Source organism: Oppia nitens, unplaced genomic scaffold (genome assembly GCF_028296485.1).
Source record: "Oppia nitens isolate AA-2021 unplaced genomic scaffold, nextdenovo-longstitch-racon4-pilon3 scaffold15_pilon_pilon_pilon, whole genome shotgun sequence".
Taxonomy (NCBI): Eukaryota; Metazoa; Arthropoda; class Arachnida; order Sarcoptiformes; family Oppiidae; genus Oppia; species Oppia nitens.
The window spans coordinates 1,737,020-1,761,685 of record NW_026533194.1 but is presented as its reverse complement, the minus strand read 5'-3'; the positions used below and the strand labels follow the sequence as shown (position 1 = coordinate 1,761,685).

General features: G+C 33.1%; 4 protein-coding genes across 4 annotated transcripts; all 4 read left to right on the top strand.

Moving 5' to 3' along the window:
* Positions 1 to 7,276: 7,276 nt before the first annotated feature.
* On the top strand, positions 7,277 to 11,643 carry LOC128963410 (zinc finger protein 62 homolog). Its single transcript, XM_054309918.1, has 4 exons — positions 7,277 to 7,480; positions 7,726 to 9,294; positions 10,167 to 10,821; positions 11,621 to 11,643. Exons 1-4 carry the CDS (start codon positions 7,457 to 7,459, stop codon positions 11,641 to 11,643), a joined length of 2,271 nt encoding a protein of 756 aa, XP_054165893.1. The 5' UTR covers positions 7,277 to 7,456.
* A 32-nt stretch (positions 11,644 to 11,675) lies between these two features.
* LOC128963402 (zinc finger protein Xfin-like) lies at positions 11,676 to 13,346 on the top strand. Its single transcript, XM_054309908.1, has one exon. It carries the CDS (start codon positions 11,829 to 11,831, stop codon positions 13,344 to 13,346), a length of 1,518 nt encoding a protein of 505 aa, XP_054165883.1. The 5' UTR covers positions 11,676 to 11,828.
* Positions 13,347 to 14,733: 1,387 nt separating this feature from the next.
* On the top strand, positions 14,734 to 20,007 carry LOC128963392 (uncharacterized). The gene is made up of 2 exons (XM_054309896.1): positions 14,734 to 16,445; positions 17,310 to 20,007. Exons 1-2 carry the CDS (start codon positions 14,818 to 14,820, stop codon positions 20,005 to 20,007), a joined length of 4,326 nt encoding a protein of 1,441 aa, XP_054165871.1. The 5' UTR covers positions 14,734 to 14,817.
* A 2,814-nt stretch (positions 20,008 to 22,821) lies between these two features.
* On the top strand, positions 22,822 to 24,097 carry LOC128963381 (3-oxoacyl-[acyl-carrier-protein] reductase FabG-like). The gene is made up of 4 exons (XM_054309887.1): positions 22,822 to 22,855; positions 23,029 to 23,501; positions 23,666 to 23,772; positions 23,893 to 24,097. The coding sequence occupies exons 1-4, from the start codon at positions 22,822 to 22,824 to the stop codon at positions 24,095 to 24,097; spliced, it is 819 nt and encodes a 272-aa protein (XP_054165862.1).
* The last annotated feature ends 569 nt before the right edge of the window (positions 24,098 to 24,666 follow it).

Below are 24,666 nucleotides of genomic sequence, written 5' to 3'. Positions count from 1 at the left end.
TGCTTTCCATTGAGATATACCTGTATGTGTATGTGTATGTGTATGTGTATGTGTATGTGTATGTGTATGTGTATGTGTATGTGTATGTGTATGTGTATGTGTATGTGTATGTGTATGTGTATGTGTATGTGTATGTGTATGTGTATGTGTATGTGTATGTGTATGTGTATGTGTATGTGTATGTGTATGTGTATGTGTATGTGTATGTGTATGTGTATGTGTATGTGTATGTGTATGTGTATGTGTATGTGTATGTGTATGTGTATGTGTATGTGTATGTGTATGTGTATGTGTATGTGTATGTGTATGTGTATGTGTATGTGTATGTGTATGTGTATGTGTATGTGTATGTGTATGTGTATGTGTATGTGTATGTGTATGTGTATGTGTATGTGTATGTGTATGTGTATGTGTATGTGTGAATGTGTGTGTGTATGTGTGCGTATGTGTGTGAATGTGTGTGTATTGTCAAATGATATACAAAGTTTTTATTATTTGGGTGTTATATTTAAATTAAATAATTGTAATTTTTTTATGTATATCTATTAATAGTATGCATACCATATATATTTGGCTGTCCCCGGATACTGGTTCCCATAGCTTCCAACACTGTCGGCAATATGTCGCTAACGTGAAACAGTCCGTCAAAAACATAGCCACTGTTTTTCAATAGCGGACTCCATATAAATGCTGGCCCTCTTATGCCTAAATTGATAAAAAAAATTATTTAATTAAAAAAAATATTCAACATTTTTTTAATAACAACAAAATAACACATTTATTAATTTTTTTTTTTAAAAACAATAAATATTAAATCCAAAATAAAAATGCTTGAACTTATTATTATTAAAAAAAACTTTTTTTAAAAAAAATGCACTTAAAAACTGAAAATTATTTATTAACCAAATGTGTAACAATTTTTTTGTTGTTTTATAATTAGTTGTAACCAATAAATTCATAATTTATAATACTATAATAATATATAAATATTTTTTTTTTAATTACAAAATTAATTGATTTCTATACCTCCTTCCCATATATGCTCTTTACCACTACGTAATGGTGTATTATAAGCTGCATTATCTATATATAAATATATATATAAAATAATAAATATATTTTTGATCAAAAATTATATATATATATAAAAATAAATAATTTAAAAAAACAATTATAATTAATGTAATAATAATTGATTGATTGATTGATTGTCTTATCTAACCGTTTGTCATTCCTATAGGTCGGCCGCCATTATCGGTAACAAACAAAACTATTGTGTTGTCTAACATCCCTCGAGAGTTTAACTTATCGACAATAGTACCAATCGATTCGTCCATAGCGTAGGCCATACCAGCCAACATACGGCGCTTATCGTTATCAATATTACTAACCAAATCGTTGTAGTATTTAGGCACCGGTACGTCATTGCTTTTTTCGTCCTGATGGACAGCCTGATGGGACATATAGATGAACAATGGTTGTCGGGTATCGTGTTTGTCAATAATTTCCGCACACCTGCGCTGATATATTGTTGTCGTATATTCGCCATTGAGATCGTCGACGGGATCCATATTATGGCGAAAGTCTAGTCCGCATACGTCAAAACTGCCGCACACACCGTACGGACCGTCCGGACAATCGGACAGACATCTTGTGTGGTTATAGTAGTCGACAGCACTGTTCCATATACCCAGGTGTGAGTCAAAGCCCCGGTAGGTCGGTGTGTATTCATGCTTATAGAAACCCATTGTCCACACGCCTAGGATTATGTAGTAGTAGTAGTAGTAGTAGTAATAGTTTTAGTATTAGTTGTAGTAGTATTAGTAGTAGTAGTAGTAGTTGTAGTAGTAGTAATAATAATAATAATAATAGTAATAATAGTAATAATAATAATAATAATAATAATTATTATTATTATAATAATCAAATAATAATTTTATAACCGGTAATAACCAATTATATTTTTTCTATATTATAATAGAATATATATTATATATATATATAAACCTTGTTTCATAATTATTGAAACAAAATTTACTTAACTAAACTAAAACTACAATTTACTATAGCATTGCTATATTTTTTTAATAATTAAGTTTTTCATTTTATTTTTCTCATTACCGACAATATGTGTACTATAGTTGTATGGTTTAAGATATTCGGGAAATATTCGGACATTCAATGGCAAACCGTTTGGCTGATTGGGTTCAATGGTTGCCGATTGAAAACCTATACGATAGGGATGTACGGCAGTCAACAGTGCCGACTTAGTCGGTACACCCAAATGTAGCGAATAGTATCGGTCCAAAACAATACCGTCGGCGGCCAGTGTGTCGATATTGGGTGTCCGCATGTGATCGGAATGATAGCCAACATCAGCCCAACCCATACTATCGGCGGTTATTAGTATAATGTTTGGCAATTGTTTGCCCGACGACTGGTGATGACTACTACTACTGCATAGTGTTTGGCAAACAATTAGACTAATAATAGGAATAATAATTAATTGAAATACAATTTTTTCAAACATTTTTTTTTCGTCAAACAATTTATTTAATGTTTTTTTTTTGTTGTTAAATATCTATTGTCTTTATATACTGTATATACAGTATATGTATACTGTATACAGGTATCTGTTATTATAATTTAATATATTTATATATAAAAAAAATATTTTTAGAAAAAAAATCAATGATTTAACAATTTTAATCTATTATTTATCTATTTAAAAAAAGACAAAATCATTTATATTACAATAAACTTTTAAATTATTCAGTATTTTACTTATTTATATTTTTTTATGTGTCTGTAAAACTCATCATTAATAACGTAATAAAAAAAATATTTATTTGAATTTAATTTCAATAATTTTGTTGTTGTTGCTGTATAATTTTTTTTTTTAAAAAATCAAAAATATATAAATTTTTGATTTTTTAAAAAAATGTAATAAATGTATAAAAAAATATATAGACTATATTATTTTATAACCTGTATAATGTATATTATTTTTAAAATAAAATTATAAATTATTTCAATTCAATGCAAACTCATTTGTAAACAATAAATTATCAATTTCAATTTTATTTTATAGGAATATTTAATATTTGTTTTAATGTAATAAAATAATATTATAAAAATTATAATTGAAAAAAAGTTAGATAATTTAATTCAAAAATATCAATTTAATTTAACTATACTTTAATGTAAGTTTACAATTTTATTATTTAAAAAATTTATTAATTAAAAATAAACAAGATATTTAAAATCTATTTTTTGGTTACAAATTTGCAGTGCACCGGGTTTTAGGACTCTCGCAGTTCCGTATAATCGGCGCAATGCCTTCCTCTAGAAGTACCACCAAACGTGTAGAAGTTGACCTTCGGGTATACTCGGGACGCATCCAACCCTTATGCCTCAAATCTCACGGGAACTCTGACTTCTAAAGGGAACAATATCTGGTATATACGCATATATACCAAGGGCTGAGATCTTTAGGACAGTATGTCCAGGACTTGGATCCAATGGTTAGATATTCAGACAGTGTGTTGCAGACACTTAGCAATGAAATGTCCACAGGTTTATAGTAAACATTTATTGGTAATAATTATAGATACATAACTTGTATTAGACTATATTAAGTTTAGTAAATTATATTATTATAATAAAAACTATGGTTAAAACATTACTAGAGGACAGGTATAGATCTATTGGCACTCAGGCCTACCCTGGAGTATGTGTAGGACTATTCGGTAGTCACTTAACTATACAACCGATCGTAAGGCTGTACATCACACAACTAACTGGTCTATAGTAGACAAGTGTACCAATAGTACTATGTATGACCTCTAGGACTAAAAAGGTTATACAAAATGTATGGAAATATACTAATAATTAGCAATTATAATAAGTAATGATAATTAGTATAATATTACTCGCATTGAGCACTAAAAGTATTACATTATAATAATGATATGAATGGGGAAAATCCTTAAAATACTAATGCAATTGAGGGCTGCATTACAAATTTTATTTTGTTTAATTTAATAAACTAATTATTAATTTGTTTTTTTATTACTATCATTATTATGTTTATTGTTTTATTTTATTGATATTGAATTATATTAAATTTAATAACTTATAAAACTTATAAAAAAGTATAATTTATTAATTTATATAATTTTTTAGTCATTACTGTTTAATTGAGAAAATAATAAAATAATTTATTATTAAATTAAATCTAATTATATATATATATATTTTTTTTGTTTCAATTATCATTTATAAAAACTTATTATTCATACTTTTAAAATAAATATTATTTAATAAATGTTTAAAAGTAATTTAATGCAATATCAACTATTTTTATATATACTGTATTATATAATATAATTTTAGTTATTAAATAGTTATCTTAAAGTAAAAATATTTAAGATATTAGAAAAATAATTATAACTGTTAACTAACTAATTGTTATTATATTTAAATAACTTCAACATTTCATTGTTTTTAAAATTATATATATAAAAAATATTTTTAATTAGCTTAAAATATCAATAATAATATTGCATTATTTTAATAAATAACTTATTTAACTTAAATAATAAAAAAACAATTAGTAAATATATTTTTTATTATTTCAAATAGATTTTAATATTTATTAAAATTTTTAGTTTTGTTTAACAAAACTTCAATGTGTATCAAAAATATATATAAATTTATAATTTTTGTTAATATGATATATTATATGATATATAGATTAATACAAATAGCAAAAAAAACTAATAATAAAAATAACAGTTTTTATGAGATTTTTTTTAAAGGACTACAATGTAATTACCGGTTAAAACATTATTATTATTATTAAATTCATTAGAAAATCATATTAATATCATTTTCATCGACACAACCGATATATTTGCAAAATTCGGGAAAATTTGCGGCAAAAAACAATTTTCTCAAACCGGGAACCAACAGATTCATCACTGGTTGTTGTTGTTGTTGTTGTTGCTGTCCATTAGGATAGAGAAGCATATAATAGTTATCAACATCTGGTATATGCCAATCGCCGGTATGATAGATGAACTCCTGTTTCGGTTGTTCTATAGATTTAGCAATCATTGCCTTCAATGACTGGACAGTTAGACTTTCCTCATGTAGACTGAAAATATCTAAACGATACAATTTTTGGCAACCCTTGATCAGTGATAGCATACCAGTATCAGTGATACCTAGAAATTTGGCACCCAATTTGATTTGACTAAGCTCTAGTATGCGTAGCTCAGGTAGTTTACTGATTGCTATTAGCGATTCATCTGTTAGCTGTTCGTTGGTACCGATTTTCAATTGTCTTAGATTAGGCACTACTGACCCAATGTTTGCGAGTGAGACATCACTGATGCCAATCGATTTGATTGACAATCGTTTCAAATGCCAGCCCGTATTGCTTAGATAGTCGAGCACTGGTATGTCCCGGTGCTGTTCATTCAATTGGTTTCGTCTATAGTGGGTATCCATACAGAATGTGAACCGTTCTAAGCGATGAAATTTTTTCAACGATTTCAATAGTTGGCCCAAATTGAGAATCGATTCGTAGCGTATGGTCAGTGACATATCCCTGAGTTCCGAACATTGTTGGCCAATTGATTTCAAATGTTGAGCAAAATCGCCGCCAACACCAATATCGCCGCTATAATCAATGGCCAGTAGACTCAGTTTCAGCAACTGTACGATACTGGTGACCAGCAGTGCCAAACTGGCCAATTCGGTATCGATGTTGATCTTCAATGATTCCAAATTAGGACATCTCTGAGGCAATTGATCCATCAGTGATAGGTCGTCAAAATCGGTAAACAATTTCTTGATTTCGATTAGTTGAGAACCGGGTGTTTTCGTGTCCATCAAATCATCGTCGACGGCGACAATCAAATCGCGTAGTCGAATATTTTTGACCCGACACAAATTCGGACAGTAGCGTAGTAACGGTAGTAGCGACGGCCGCTGATAATGTGGACATTGAAACACCAGATTCTGGATACCTGTACCAAAATGTTGGCCAAATGCCGCTAACAACTGGCCATTAAGTCGTTCGACATTCAATTTGACAGTAGTCAACGATTGCGGCGGATAGTTGCCGATAATAGTGTCCACTACTTGCCGATCGTGGCCAGTCTTACGCGATGCTATCGCCAGTTCCTTCAAGCGGGTCATCCGTTGCAAAACAAACTCTAGGCGTTCGGCCGATACGTCCCATTCGTATCGGAAACACGATTCGGGCGAGTTTTTGGCCAATTTTTCAAGATTATAGCGTCGATCTGTGTCCAGTTTGACGGTCAGCCTGTCCTGTCGGAGCCATAGATCCTGAAGACAACGTCTGAATTGTCGGCAAACTCCGACCAATCCTAACATATCGTCGACTGGTAAGTGTTGCAGTATTTCGCGGGTCATATCATCGTTGAAATGGTCAGTCCATTGGCATTGATTGTTATCGTCCACCACGTTGTTGTTGTCCTCATCGGTGGTGACGGCAGCGGCGGCGGAAATCACAGCACCCGTACTATTATAGCAACTACCGGTGCTTTCATTGACAGTATTGTTGTTTTTGTCCTCATCGGTGGTGGCAATCACAGCACCCGTACTATTATCGCAACTACCCGTGCTTTCATTGGCCGTATTGTTGTTGTTGTCCTCATCGGTGGTGACGGCAGCGGCGGCAATCACACCACCCGTACTACTATCGCAGCTACCGGTGCTTTGATTGGCAGTATTGTTGTTGTTGTCACCATCTATTAGATCCATTTCCTTCGCGATAGTCATTCAAAAAAACAAAAAAAACTTTTTGTTGTTATTATTAAATGACTTAATATTTGTGATATAAAAAAATAATATATTATTAATATTATTAGTATTTTTTTATTATTAATTGTTTGATTAACTTATGAAATGATTGACTAATTGATTGATTGATTGATTGATTGATTGATAACTAACTAACAAATTAATTAAATAATAATAATTAAAACGAAAAATAAATGTAAATATGATATTCAAAAAAAAAAATAAATAAATAAATTAAAATAAATAATAAATTTAAACATAAAATACGTCAATACATCAAACATAAAATAATAATTGTGTCTACAATAACTGTTTAATAACTGTACTCCTATTGATACTCAATACAAGCATAACTATTTAGTGACTAAAAAATATTATTTGTAGAAACAATAATAATAAAACTGTTGTAAACATAAACAATAATAAGTTTATTATTACTGTATTATTATTATTGGTTAAGAAAACTCATAACACATAGGATTTTATTCATCGATAACAACAACAACAACAACAATAGGATCACTAAATTGATCCCAATTTTTCAAAAACAACAACAAAATAACCCATCATTGCATCGACTACTGTGTACCATAAGCTGGCTGTATAGGATGAGATCACCTGTATGTGTGTTGGATCAGCTGATGCAGTGATTATTTATTTTTATGTTTTGTTTTTATTATTAATCCTTCTCTCTCTCTCTCTCTCTCTCTCTCTCTCTCTCTCTCTCTCTCTCTCTCTCTCTCTCTCTCTCTCTCTCTCTCTCTCTCTCTCTCTCTCTCTCTCTCTCTCTCTCTCTCTCTCTCTGTCTCACTCACTCACTCACTCACTCACTCACTCACTCACTCACTCACTCACTCACTCACTCTCGTCTCTCTCTCTCTTTCACCGCAGATGATGCCGAAGACAAAGATGTCGTCGTCAACGATGGCCAGAGTTTTAGCCAAAGATGTATTCGAAGAGATGCGCGAAGAAACCGAGCGACTATTCCGCGAACTACAGTTATGTCAGCGATATATAGATCTTTGTCGACAATATCGTCAGCTGGTCCTCGATTTCAGGAACGGCTGTGTCTGCGACCAGAATTTGCTTAACGAAACCAAGTTGTCCACTGTTGAGACTGGCTATACGGATGTTGAAGAATCGGCCATACAGTTGGCGACGGTTGAAAAAGCACAGCAACAACAACAACAACAAGCGATTCAAACTACCAAAGTCGAGGTCAACGCTGATAATAATAACAATATGGACAACAAATATGATGACAACAACGAGTGTCATATGTTGTCGGTCATAGATTTCGGTGTCGACACCGTCACTGCCGTCGCTGATGAATATGATGACAACAGCAGAGACTATAGACCATCAGCCCTGTCATCTAAGAGGTTGCGTCGTACTGTGCCATCGAAACGCAGACCATACAAGAAACGTACCGGCAATGACGGATCAGCCATCAACAACACAGATGGACAACATAATGATGACAATGTTATCGTCAAACTGGTCAAAGATAAGGCCAATCGGTTGCGCAAACGCTACTACTATTTCAACTACAAGTGCCACTGGGAGGGCTGTCAACGACGATTCGGTAAACATGACGAACTACTGGCCCATATTAGCAGCGCTCATACACAGGAACGGCCGCATAAGTGTCCGCAATGTGACCGATCGTTTGCCACCGAAAGCTATTTGCGTCAACACCGCAAGTCGCACGACACGCAACGGCAACGCTATGAATGCGAACTCCTGGACTGCCAGAAGTCGTTTACAACGAAATCAGGTCTCTTAAAACATCGGACAACTGTCCATTCGGACGAACGGCCGTTTGAATGTACGTATCCCGAGTGCGGCGCCAAATACAAGTCAAACGATGCACTGAAAAATCACGAATACAGTCATCAGACAGCAGGTGGTGGTGAACAACACAACTGTCCGTATCAGTCGTGTCCGAAACGGTTTACCACAAAAGCCGATCTTGAGGTTCATATGGCCAGACATACTCGGTCGACGTTGAAACGTGTTCGTCGAAATTACCGATGCCATTGGCCGGGTTGCGACTATTCGGGTACCAAACAGGAACTGGGTGTACATGTTAACCGACATCAAAACTATAAGCCCTACAGGTGTCCGCATCAGGGTTGCCAGATTAGCTACTATACCGACTACGATCTCAGACAGCATACTATCAAAGTACATGTGGTGACCAATCCGGAGGACAAACAGTTCAAGTGTACAGCCCAGGACTGTACGAAAACCTACGCTACCGAACGTGACCTCAAACGTCATCGGCGCCGACACGACCGTATCTATCGATGTTCGTGGCCCGAATGCGATCAGTCGTATGCGGCCAAAGTATTGCTGGCCGAACATATGGATCGTCACTTGAATGTCAAGTCCCATAAGTGTCACTTATGTCCGAAAGAATTTTTTACGAAAAACAATTGTCGAACTCATATGAAAAATGTTCATAAATTTATATACAAAACTAATTAATTAATTAGTTTTATCCGTAATTTTTTTTTAATTTTTAGTTTTTATTATCATTACTTAAAATCAATTTTTTTGTTGAGATTTTTTATTTATACATATTTTTACCGTAAATATAGCTATTTATTAATACAGTATTATTAAACAGTTAATTAATGTAATATAAATTTTTGTTGTCGTTGTTGTTGTTGTAAATATATAAATAATTTATTATAGGATATAATTGTAATATTATATAATAATTTTTTTAATTTTAATTATTGTAATATATTAAAATTTTAAAATAATTAATTAATTATAATTAACATTAACTTAACATCAATTAAATTATAAGAGATTGTTTATTATCGTAATTATTATTATTATTAATACTAAAAAAATGTATTTTTTAAACCAATTTTTTTTTAATTACAAAACATTAAAATCTAATTTAATTTTTTACCCAAAAAAAATTAATTAATTTCAATTCAATAGTTATTATGTATTTTAACTTTTTTTTGTTTTGTTTTAATTAATAGACAAAACGTTATTAATGTTTACGTTTTTACTGATAATAAACTTCAATAATAATAATAATAAAAAATTTGTGTCAAAAATCACATAATCATTGTTAACAACAACGACAACAACAATATCACCATTAAATTGATCCCAAGTTTTGTTTTTTTTCAGACAACAACAACAACAATATCATCAATCACTTGTCTGCAGCACCTGTAGTATTGAACTACAGTAAGTGGTGTACTGTCTGTACCGCCGGGTTTGTCGCGCCGGCCGATATATCGCGCGGTTGGATCAGCTAATGCTCTCTCTTACTCTCTCTCTCTCTCTCTCTCTCTCTCTCTCTCTCTCAGCGCTCGATGTCATCATCGTCTCGGAGATCAACAACGACTACTCGGACGACACGGAAAGTGATGGCCGCCAAAGTCGATGATGACATAACTAAGCCGTTGGCGGCGGAGTCGTCGTCGTCGTCGTCCTCGTCGTTAGCCTATCACTGTTCGTACCAGTCGTGTACGCGTGTGTTCACCACACGAGAAGCACTGGTCAATCATCAGTCACGGCATACGAGAAGGAAAACGGCTGGTAATGACGGCGGTGGCCGCCGGAAGCGTACCGTACGGCGTGACTGTCTGTGCCAGTGGCCCGACTGCGAGTTTGCCGGTACCAAACAGGAACTGGAAATACATATGAATCGACACGAAAATCGGCGGCCATTTCACTGCCCGGTCGACGGTTGCCAACAAACCTATATACGTGACTACGATCTCCGACAACACCATCAACGAGTACATGTGCTTACGAAACCCGAAGACAAACAATTCAAGTGTCCGGTCGACGGCTGTACTAAAGCCTACGTTACCGAACGTGACCTCAAATTGCATCGTCGCCGTCACGACCGTATCTATCGCTGTCATTGGCCCGAATGTGACCAGTCGTACGCTACGAAAATCCTATTATCGGAACATATTGATCGGCACCAGAATTATAGGTCACATAAATGTGATTTTTGTTATAAAGAATTTTTTACGAAAAACAATTGGATTATTCATATGAAAAGAGTACATAAATTTGATTATAAAACTAATTCATTGTTAAAATAATTTTTGTAATTTAATTAATTAACTAATTAACTAATTATAATAATAATAATAATGATTATTATTATTATGAATAAATAATAAAACAACAAAATATTAAACTACTATTAATATTATTTAAATTTTTGTTGTTGTATTGTATAATAAAGTTTTAAAGTATTTTTTACATTTTAAAAATCAATTAATTGCAAGTAATTGTATACAATTATAATTTAATTTAATAATAAAACAATTTATTTATTTAACCATATATTTATTAAACTTCACTATTTTATTATTAAAATTTGAAATTATATTAAAATTGTTTAAAAGAAAATACCTAAAAAAAAATAAGTGAACCAAAAAATAAATACAAAAAACTTAAATTGTTTAATTTTTCAATCAATTCAAACTACTATAAATTAATTCGGGGGGGTGGGTGGGGGTTGAAATAATAATAATAATAATTTTATTATTAAAAAAATTAATATATATTTTTTAAATATACTGTTAATATACTGTTTGAATATACAGTGTATAATAAACTGTATAAATAAAAAAAATAAAATAAAAAATAAAAACTTAATGTTTATGTATTTTTTTTTGTTGTGTTTACAAACATATTGTTATTATTATTATTATTATTATTATTATTATTATTATTATTATTATTATTAAATAAGTTATTAAATATATAAGTCATTAAATCAATCAATTAATAGCATCGGTAATGTCTACCGACTGACTGACTGACTGACTGACCGATCGGCCGACTGGTCTGCGTGTGTGTGCGTGTGTGTCGAGTCGTGTGTTGGATCAGCTGTTGGTTGTCGGTTGGCTGAAGTTTTACTGAAGTCAATGGTTTTTTTTGTCGTCGCGCGCGATCTTCATCGGTATTATACGATAATCAGGTGATATATCGCGCCCGCGATGTCGAAGATGTCGTCAACAGCAGCAATGATGGCCAGATGTGTGGCCAAAGATCTGTTTGATGAGATGGTCGAAGAAACCGAACGACTATCAAGTGAACTACAGATGTGCTACCGATATATAGATCTCTGTCGACAGTATCGGCAACTGGTGTTGGACTTTAGGATGGGCTGTATGTGCGACCAGATGGCGGCGGCAGCGGCGACAACGGCTGAGGTGGACAACAACAACAAGAACGACATGACGACAAGGATCGATACCGTAGAGATTGGCTACGCGGCCGTCGAAGAGTCAATGTTGTTGGCCGTCTCAGGACAGCAACCGATGGTCAGCGATCTGATTATTGGATGCGAAGATATTCAGAGCGAATATAGACCACCGCCGCCGTCGCCGCCGGCAGTGTTGGCGGCGGCGGTGAAGCGCAGGTCATACACGAAACGTAATATTACTGGCGATGTTGACACCGATAAGAACGATGTCATTGTCAAACTGGTCAAAGATAGGGCCACCAATCAGTTGCGCAAACGTTACTACTATTTCAATCACAAATGTCATTGGGATGGTTGCGAGCGCCGATTCGGCAAACGTGACCAACTGTTGGCCCATATTAGCAGTGCTCATACTCAGCAGCGGCCGTACAAGTGTTCACAATGTGACCGCACGTTTGCTACCGAAACCTATCGACGACAACACCACGACTTACAACACAAAGACAAAGACGTCGTTGTTCAGCGACAAATACATGAATGCTGTTTTATTGGCTGCCAGAAGACGTTTACCGGTATGTCTGGACTGGCAAAACATCGCCGTACTGTCCATTCGGACGGACGACCGTTTGTCTGTACGCAGAGTGATTGCAGCGCCAAATACAAGTCAAACGATGCGCTCAAGAATCACGTACTGATCAGACATCCGACGACAACGTCGTCGAAAGAAGTACAATACCATTGTTGTCCAGACCAGTCGTGTAGCCGTAAGTTTTCGACGGCACAGAAGCTGGATGTTCATCAACAGTCACGACACTCCTCATCGACGACAACCAGGAGGTCATCGGTGTTACGCCGTAATTGCCGCTGCCATTGGCCGGGTTGTGACTATTCGGGTACCAAACAAGAGTTGGGCATACATTTCAATCGACACCAGAATCACAAACCCTACCTGTGCTCGCATCAGGGCTGCCACCAGACCTACTATACCGACTACGATCTCAGACAGCATACTATCAAAGTACATGTTGTGACCAATCCCGAGGACAAACAGTTCAGGTGTACGGCCAAGGACTGTACGAAAACGTACGCAACCGAACGTGACCTGAAGCGTCACCTACGGCGACACGACCGTATCTATCGATGTTCGTGGCCCGAATGTGACCAGTCGTATGCGGCCAAAGTTCATTTGGCCGAACATATGGACAGACATTTGAATAGAAAGTCTCATAAGTGTCACATCTGTGCCAAAGAGTTTTTCTCGAAAACCAATTGTCGGACGCATTTGAAAAATGTTCATAAATTTTATTAATAGTTATTATAATTTTAATTATTTTAATTAATATTATTATTATTATTACATTTTTTAATTATTAATTCTAAATAATTTTGTTTTAAAAAATAATTATTTATTTTTTGTTTGTTTCTAAATACTGTATATAATATATTGTTAACTATTATTAACTTTAGTAGCTTATTATAAATAATTATTAAAATAATAATTATTATTTTATCTATAAAAAAAAATAAATAAATAAAAATAATAATTATTAAATATATTTATTAATGTTAAAAATTAATTAATAAAATTTTAATTATTAATTCTAATAATTTTGTTTTCAAAAAAATAATAATTTTTTTTGTTTGTTTCTAAATACTGTATAATACAGTGTATATAATAAATTATTAACTATTATTAAATAATAATAATTATTTTATCTATAAATAAATAAATAAAAATAATAATTATTAATGTTAAAAATTAATTAATAAAATTTTAATTATTAATTCTAATAATTTTGTTTTAAAAACTAATAATTTATTTTTTGTTTGTTTCTAAATACTGTATAATACAGTGTATATAATATATAATATATTATTAACTATTATTAAATAATAATAATTATTTTATCTATAAATAAATAAATAAAAATAATAATTATTAATGTTAAAAATTAATTAATAAAATTTTAATTATTAATTCTAATAATTTTGTTTTAAAAACTAATAATTTATTTTTTGTTTGTTTCTAAATACTGTATAATACAGTGTATATAATATATAATATATTATTAACTATTATTAAATAATAATAATTATTTTATCTATAAATAAATAAATAAAAATAATAATTATTAATGTTAAAATTAATTAATAAAATTTTAATTTAAAAAACATAAAATCAATTTTATAACTACCGCTGCTTGTTTACGCCCACACACACACACACACACACACACACACACACACACACACACACACAATATAGACTTGCCTACTATACAGGTGCCACCTGTTTATTTTACCAATAGTATTACATGTATTTTAGTACATGTACAATTTTTTTTTTTTTAGTTATTTATTTACTGTCTACTGTAGTTAAATTATTAGACGACATATTATATTTAAAAAAATGTTAAATCATTAGGTTACCAGTGTATATTTTTAAATAATAATAATAATAATAATCAACTTATCATGCTAATCAAATAATAATAATAATAATAATAATTAATCAATTTTATAAAAATTTATATTAAAAGTTTAAAAAAAAATATATATTATACATACATAAGTAAATAATAATAATAATTAATTTTAATTAAAACTAATAAAAAACTATTTGGTCAGCCTATAGACCGCTATATTATTATATGATTTATATTATTATAATATAATACACTTTCGGGTGTTCGGGTGGTTGACCACCAGTTTAGTGACAACACAGCACGCGTGAACCGTAGCCGCAGCCGCCGCCCGAACGGGAATCACCGCCGAAAGATATGGCCACCTCTGCTGCTGCAGCCGTCGCAGCCGTCAGACTGGTCTGCAAAGACGTGTTCGACGAGTTGACCGACGAAAACGAGCGCCTATTGGACGACCTTCGCCTTAGCCATCGATATGTCAATCTATGCGAACAGTATCGGCAACTGGTGTTCGACTTTCGCAATGGCTGTGTATGCGACCAGAATGTGGCCACAGAAGCCAAGATCAATGCCGTCGAAATTGATTACAATACGGCCAAAGAGTGCGAAACACAGTTGACGGCCGATAGGGCTGCGAAATTGGCCGCACGATTGGCCCGCGAAGCCGAAGAGGAAGCAGCGGCGGCAGCAGCTGCTGCTGCAATAGCGGCGGCCAATGTTTCGCCGACAGCGACTACGGGCAAACCGAGAGGCAGACGACGTAATGGCGGCATCAAACGTGAGATTACCGGCGCTGATGACTATGTCCAGGAAGATGTTGTCGGCGGTGATGATGACGATGACGACGACGACGACGACGACATTACAGACAAACCGTTTAGGCCTAAGAAGACAACGACAACGAAGACGACGCCGCGGACACTATCAATGTTACCGTCGAAACGGAGGTCATACAAGAAGCGCAATATGACCGGCGATGGATCGAATAATACCGATGATACGGATGTTATCATCAAATTGGTCCGAACAAAGTCCAATAAAATTCGTCGCCGATATTACTATTTCAATCACAAGTGTCAGTGGGAGGGATGCGACCGAAAGTTTGGCAAACGTGAAGAACTGTTGGCACACGTGAGTAGTGCCCATACAAAGGAGCGGCCGTTTAAGTGTAAACAATGTCAACGATCTTTTGCTACCGAAAGCTATCTGCGATCGCACGAGAAGTCCCATAAATCACGTGAACGTCGTTACGAATGCGATCTAATGGACTGCCAGAAGGCGTTCGTATCGAAGTATAGTCTGGTCAAACATCAGACGACTGTCCATTCGGATTGTCGACCCTATGTCTGCCAATACGGCGATTGCGGTGCCAAATATAAGGCCAAAGATTCACTACAGCGACACGAACTTAGCCATCAATCGGGCGAACAATTTCGCTGTCCGTACGAGTCGTGTCCGAAATCCTATCCGCACAAAGAAGACCTGGACGTACATATGTCCCGTCATACCCGATCGTCGTTCAAGAAGACACGTACGAAAAAATTTCAATGTCATTGGCCGGGATGTCAGTACTCGTTCAGCGGTAAACAACAATTGGAGTATCATATGAACCGTCACCAGAATATTAAGCCATTTCCGTGTGAAGTTAGCGGCTGTCAGATGACATACTATACACCCTATGAGTTGAATCATCATATGAATCGTGCGCACCGGTGTGTCGATGATAAAGACAAAGAGTTTGTTTGCGATCTGGACGGTTGCGGTAAACGTTATGCCAACCGGTATGACCTCAAGCGACATAAGCGCCGACACGATCGTATCTATAGATGTTCGTGGCCCGAATGTGACCAGTCGTATCCGGCAAAGATTGCATTGAAAGAACATATGGACAGACATCTGAATGTTAAGACACATAAGTGTCACTTTTGTGGTAAAGAATTTTTTGCTAAAAATAATTTTCAAACACATCTGAAAAATATACATAAGTTTGTATTCAAAACGTTTAAATGATTTTATTTTTTTAATGATTTATTTTTTTGGGTTTTAATTTTATGTTTATTTTTTTTTGAATTTATGAAGTTTTTATGAATTATTTTTTTTGTTTTTTTCCTAATTTATTAATTATGAGAAATAATTATAATATATATATTATATATGTTTATGATTTAACAACAACAATTAATTAATTAATTAAATACACCAATTAAACGAAATTGTATCATGGTAATTTATTGTTTTTTTTATAAACAAATAATACAATAAAAATAATAATTAATTTTAATAATAATAATTAATTATTAATTATTATCAAAACAATACTATTTCTATTGATTTTTGTTATTAATAATACAATAATCTAATAATACTGTAATTATATAAATATAAATAAATAATATTATATAAATTATAATTAATTTTTTAATTTTTTGGCCAATATTTTTATTTTGTAAAATAATTTTTTTTTATTAATTAAATTAATTAATAATTATTTATAGAAATATATTTTATTGTATTTATTAGAAAAAATATAATATATATCTATTGGTATAATATTAATAAATTATTTATTGATTTATTTTTTCGCTAATATTTTAAATAATTAAAAATTTATTTTTAATTAATTTTTATTACATTATGTTAAATATATCAAATAAAATAATTTACTATACATTTAAAATGCTATTTAAATAATACATACTAAATATACTGTAATTATAAACAGTGTTTACTGTATTTCCATTGACTATACTATTTGACAACAAACAAAAAAATGTAAACAAATTGTAAACTACAGTAAAAACTATTTATTTGAAAAAAATTAAACCAAAAAAAAAATCAAAACACAAATATATCACTAATCATGTGATATATTATATCATAATAACAACAATTAGTAAAACAATTATCATATTATTAGCGGTAAAGACAACAACAATAACAACAACACAATCGCTGGTCACACAAATGCCGCGCAAATCATATTCATCGATGATTACCGTCGATGTCAACGACTGTTTCGATGAACTTCGTCAGGAAAACACCCGACTAGTAGTCGTGATGATTGATCTGAAGAGACAATTACAGCAATTGCTGGCGAAATATGATGCCTTGTTTCCGGTGGACGACTGGCAACGTATTGGCCGACTGTTGGATACGACCGCCGATGAAAAGTATCGACAGTTTCCGGACGCCGTCACAGAAGACGACGTCGAAACGATAATCCCGTTGATTGTCAAACAGGAGGACACAGAGGCGTCGGCGGTGGCGGCGGAAATCGATGACCAATTGACGAAAGTGTTGTCGTCGTCGGAACCGTTGACTGCCGAAGCGGGAAAACGCCGCCACTTAACGACGACGCCGACCACGACTGTTGCCACCCGACGACGTAAAGCATTTGTCAAACAGGACCGACGCGGCAATCGATCGACTGGTGAACTAAAGATATGGCTAACGAAAGCCGCGATTTGCGACGAAACGACTGGCCTGTACTGGTGTCCGGTTGACGGCTGTCGTCGAGGCCGTCGTAGCGATGATGATGAAGCCGTCGGCGGTGATGACCACAATGACCGAGAGGAGGATAGAGGGTTTGGCGAGTTTAAGATGCTTTACGATCACTACATCTATCATCATTATATACCGAAAAGCTATCGCTGCCGACATTGCGGTAACGGTTTCAAATCGCCGTCGCATTTGCGCGATCACGAGGCCCGACATACCAAAGAAAAACGATTTGCCTGTCCGTGCGGTAAACGATACAAAACGGATAAGGATCTAAAGTTTCATCGACGCAATCGTTGCGAAAACTATCCGATGTCGAGGAAGACGACAGAGTTGTCGTCGACAACGACGTCGGCGGCATCAGCTGTGATTCAGACGGCGGCGGATAATAATAGCTGTGATAATACTAATACCGATGAGACAATTGTTGGTATTAGCGATGAATTATTGTTGGACTCGACGACGATGACGACTACTACTACTAATAAGACAATAGCCGATCAAATTGCTGACCAAATTGCTGATCAAATGATGTTTGATATTTCCGATGATATACGACATCAACCGCCGCCGTCATCATTGTTGACGACAATTTTACCGCAACGGCTACGCGAAGAGACTGTTGCGGTCACATTGAAACCGTTGTCGCAAAACAATTACGACGAATCCATTGGTCAGTATGTCTGTCCCTATCCGATCTGTCTGAAGCCGTTCGCCACCAATAAGACACTCTACAAACACTACTACTATACTCATTACAAGAAAAACAGACTGTTCTGCCGCTACTGTGGCAATGGTTACAAGTATTTGTCGCATTTGCGCGAACACGAAGTCCGTCATCAACACGACCGACCGTTTCGGTGTCCGCATCGACGGTGCGGCAAACGTTATAAGACATTAAATGTACTGCAGTTTCATCTGAGCCATCACTGTCCGTTCGAGAAGCTTAACAAAGATGATGTCAATGATTTTGGTGTCGGTGTTGATGATGGTGGAGGTGGTGGTGACGACGAGATAACGATTCTCAATGACTACAATAATGCCAATGAAATACGGGAGACAACGACTACTACTACGATCACTGACCACATCACTCAATCGACATCATCGGTAGACAATGACAATAATAGCAGTGAGCCAACCAATAATAGTATCACCGCTGCCAATGTCTTATCTAGAATATCAATGGGCGACAACTTTGATTCAACTAAACAACTGTACTGTTGTCCGACTGTTGGCTGCGATAGTCAAGGTTTTCGTGACAAGAAGTCACTGTACAATCATTTCTATTACAATCACAGGCGTCGGCTCAAAGATGGCCGACTCGGTTGCAATCTGTGTAGCAAATCGTTTACATTTCGGTCACAACTGGACGAACATCGGCTGTCACACTCATCGGGCCAGCCCTACCGCTGTCCGCATCCGGATTGCGACAAACAGTATAAGCAGATAAAAAATTTGCGCCACCATCGACGCTATCATCATCAGGAACAGTTGCCCCAGTGGACTGGCGGCCGGATCCAGACTCGACCGCCGCTATACGACAACCAGACCACCACCGCCAAGGACTCGACCAATGGACCGATAACTTGCGAACAATGCGGTAAACAATTGAAATCGCAGCCGCACTACAACCTGCATCGGACACACTTTCATAGCGAACGCAAGACATGCCGGTGTCGAGTGGACGGTTGCGACCAAATATTTCAGACGCCCAGTCAGCTGCGCGTACATCGTATACGCGAACATAACTTTCCGGTTCAACAGCGACGCAATTTCCCGCTCAGACAATGCGAATGGCCCGGCTGTGACTATCAGACTACACATTCGGGTGCCTACAATCGCCATCAGCGGGTCCATACCGGCGAGAAACCCTACCAGTGCCAGTGGCCCGGCTGTTATAAGGGGTTGTCGTCGACGGTGTCCCTTAACGATCACATGCAGATGCATGAAAACAAGCGTCCGTTTTCCTGTCATTGGCCCGGCTGTGGCTATCGGGCTAACTCGAAAAAATATATTGAAAAACATGTGAAAAAACGGCACAAATAGTATCATCGCACGCGCGCGCACACACGCAACACGTGTGTGTGTTAATTGCGTGTTTTTGTTTGAAATTCATATTTATTTATTTTTTGGTATTTAATTTAATTTAATTACAATTTTTTTAATTACAAATATATATGCAATAAATCATTATTAAGTGTTTTGTTTAATCAAATGAATCGTTTTATAAGTCTGTAATAATATATTAGTTTTTTTTATATAAACTATAACATCAATTAAATGGATATTATTATTATTGTTTTAATAATTTAATTAAATTTTATGATATTTTTTTCAACAACAAATGTTTAGCAAATACAACAAATATTTTGTTTATTGTTTTTGTGAATAATTATAATAATATTAGATTAAAAAACAATAGACTATTTAAAACTAAACAAAAATTATTTTCACTTAAACAAAAATTTTTAATAGTTTTTATATACAATTGCCAATACTATTATAAAATCAGAGGCGGGTTAGTGGGGGGAGGGGGTGTTAAAATATTTAGTATTCAATACAAAAAAAAACACATTTAATATTTAATAAATCTAATATTACCAATTTTATAATAATTTTTGTTAAACATATAATTAACAATAGTTTCGTTGCAATTATTATCATTAATACGATTGGATTTTTTATCGTAAACTTTATGAACTAGTTTGCCAAACATATCGACACAGACATCGCGAAACATTAGTACAGATACGCCAAACCATAGACTGATAATACTGGCCATTAGACAGAGGTATTCTTCGGCAGACATTTTCAATGATATTTTGTAAACGGTTTTCGGATGTGCGGGCGCTTCCAATATGACTGTATAGACGGCGGCGGGATTTTTGTGCAGTTGACGATAGTCCTGATGTATGTCATAGTAGTTTGCATGACATATGGCATATCGGTAGCACCGGCGGCTACAATCGCCCGGTTCTATAGTACGGACAAATAGTTTCCTATAGTATTGGCCATACGTTAGGTTGTTGTTGTTGTTTGTGTCGGTGCCGTCGCCACCAATTTCAGCGATAATACATTCGTCTATACATTGCTGACGGGAATAGTGGTCGGGTGGCAAACATTTTAAATGACTGGGCGGATGATTATACTGGACACTGGTATGTCTATAGCCTAGTGTACAGGTATCCGATTTACTTGTCTTAACCAATCGGACATCACGCCTGAAATAATCGTATATCCGTTCCCCAGGTGTATGTATAGTAACTGTCAGATCGTTGAATGGTAACCGATGTCCATCGATACCCGTAATCGACAAATAGCATGACATCAATGAATTAAACCCAACATACATATTGGTGATCATGTATCCATTGATGTTTAGTTTAGCATTATCATCATAATCATCATCATCATTATCACCATTACGGTTATATCTGGCAAATATGGTCATACAATAGAGTGTACCAATAATTTTCGTATAATAAGGTCCAGTCCGGGTATTGCATGGTTCAAGCATTTTGCTGAGATTACCAGTAAATAGTTGACATTGAATGAGTTTAGTTGGTTCCCATAGCCGAACTAACTGTTCACTAAGTGTAAGATTGTCCAGATAGGCGTACGGTGTCGATGGTGACCGGCCCAGTGCTCGGCTATAGTTAGCCCAGTATTTGGGTTTAAGCAGCGCTAGCTTATCAATGCAAACGGTAATACCGGGTAATTCAATGTACTCGTCCAACTCATATCGGACATCGGTAATAGTCTTGTAGGACAGGTATCGGTGACTGATCTGATAGGTCTGGTAGAGATAACCCCATAAACATAACAGATTTATTAGCCATTTTAATATTTGGAAATAATTCATAATTTTTTTTGGTTGTTCAGACATTAAGTTGTTTTGCAAAATATAATAGTATTTTTTCAAAAGTTATGTAATGTATATGATATGATGTGTTTGTGACAATTTATATGCAAATTATTATTAATAATATATATATAAATATTTATATTTAATTGTAAAATAAAATAATTCAATTTATTTCAACATAGTTTTTATTGCATAATCTAATATTATTATTATTATTATTATTATTTGATAAACAAACTATTGTCTATCTTAAATAAATTTATTTATTTTATTTTAATATTGGTATTATTATTATTATTATTAAAATAATGTTAATGTTGTTTATAGACTATAATATAGTGAATAAGTGAACTATACTAGGTTATACAAGTAAAATATTAATAAATTTAATAAATTTAATAAATTAATAAAATAAATAATATTACGGTATTATGATATAAGTTTATTTATATTAAATAATAAATTAAATAATATTTTTTAAAAAAATTATTAACTAATTTACAATAATATTTTTAATATTTAATATTAATTGTTTAATTTAAGCATTTTATAAACCTATTGTATATTAACTAAATATATAATACTATAGATTTTTTATTTAATATAAGGGTATAAAATCTAATATTTTAATTAGTCATTGATATTAATATTTTTTATTTACTATATATATATATATTATTGTCGGTTTGAAAACAATAAATTTATTTATTTATTTTTACTTTTCATTTATCAGGGATAGTTAGAGAGAGAGAGAGAGAGAGAGAGAGAGAGAGAGAGAGAGAGAGAGAGAGAGAGTCAAAATTAATTGTTAAAAATTTAATAATAAGTCAAGTCATCTCATATTTGTAGTAAAAAAATTACATTGTTTTTATACAGTAGTATTTATTTTTTTTGTCAATTGTTTAATTAAATAAAAAATAATATTTTTTATAATAATAATATTTTTAAATATATATATAAATAAACTAAATATAAATTTAAAAAAAAATTTAATTATGATTTTAAAAGATAAAGTTGCTTTAATAACAGGTATTAAAAAATATAGTAATAATAATCATTAATTATAAACAAATACAATTTAAAAAAAGTATATCAAATAATTATAAATTTTTAAAATAATACTTATTATTATTTTAATAATAATATTTGATTTCAATGATAACCACAAAAAAATATCTTTAATTTTTTAAAATCTTTTTAAGGATCAACTTCTGGCATCGGAAAAGCCATAGCCATAAAACTGTCGACACTGGGAGCCCGGATAGTCATTACAGGCTTAGGTGATCCACAAGATATCGATGAACTGGTAGTTGAATGCAGACAATGTAATCCTCTAACATGTAATGCTGATGACGTATGTGATGGCCCCGCCATTAGACAACCGACAGCTATCAGTGTTTGTGCCGATCTATTAGTGGACAACGATGTCGATAGTCTATACCAAATAGTGATGACAGTGTACGGCAAATGCGATATTTTAGTCCATAGCGCCGGTGTTTTACAATTTAATGATTTTATGACTACCGGTGCCGGTGATGGTGCTAACTATATGGACAGTTATGATCAGGAAATGCTATTTGTAAGGAACAGCCAACGATTGACACAATTGTTTTTGAGGTCATTGATTGCCAATAAGGGTTGTATTTGTTTTATAACCGGTAATTTAGATCAACCGGTTAGTATTGAAATTTTAATTTTAATTAAAAAAAATTGTCTATGTCTATATATTGTAGTTTATTTTTAATTAATTATTTTATAATTAATTAATTATATATATATATATATATATAGCATATATTGTATTATTAAATACTGTATATATATATAATTTATTCATAGCATCCGATAATATTGGCCAACAATTTAAACAAATCGTGTATCGATATGTTTAGCAAATGTTTGGCTATTGAATTAAAGCCATACAATGTACGTGTTAATTGTATCAGGTAGATTTTTTTAATATAAAAAAATTAATTAATTAATTATTAGTTTATTTATATAAAATATTAAAAAAAAAAATTTATTATATATATATACACTATATATCTATTACACTATACTATAAGTCCTGGAGTTATAGCAACACCAATGGTAACAAATGTACCGATGATCAGGGATATAGCTTTTTCGGCCGATTATATCAATCAGATACCATTGCGGAGAATCGGTACGGCCTATGATGTGGCCAATGCAGTCGTTGGATTTATAGTGATTGATAATAAGTCAAATTTTTTAACCGGTTCAAGATTATCGGTAAACGGTGGACATTGAATTATAATTTTTTTGAAAATAAATTCAACAATTATTATCATTATTTTTAAGTTTATTTTTATTAATTAATTATTAATAAGTTATAAATATATAGTGTATGAATAAAAAATATATTATAATTATCATTATAAGTACTTTTTAAAGAAAATAAATAACTTTAAGCACACAATAAAAATCAAAAATTGCTATTTAATTAATTAATTTTTTTAAAAAAACAAATTAATACAATAATTGTATTGTAAACGCGTGTCTTATAATGTGGTTACAGATATATAATAATTATAAATTTATAAAATTAATTATATATATACAGTATATTGTGTATGTATGTGTGTGTGTGTGTGTGTGGCTACAGGTGCTGTTCACAGTTATTATTATCATTATTATTATTAGATAAGAAACAGTGAGATTTAAATAGTTAGTGTTTATACCATTAGTTAAGATAAAAATATCTATTGACTATAAAAAATAAAACAAACAAAAACATAATAAACTGTCGGTTAATCATTTAGGATAGGATTACCAGATGATTGATTGATTGATTGATAGATAGTATTATCGATTGTCGA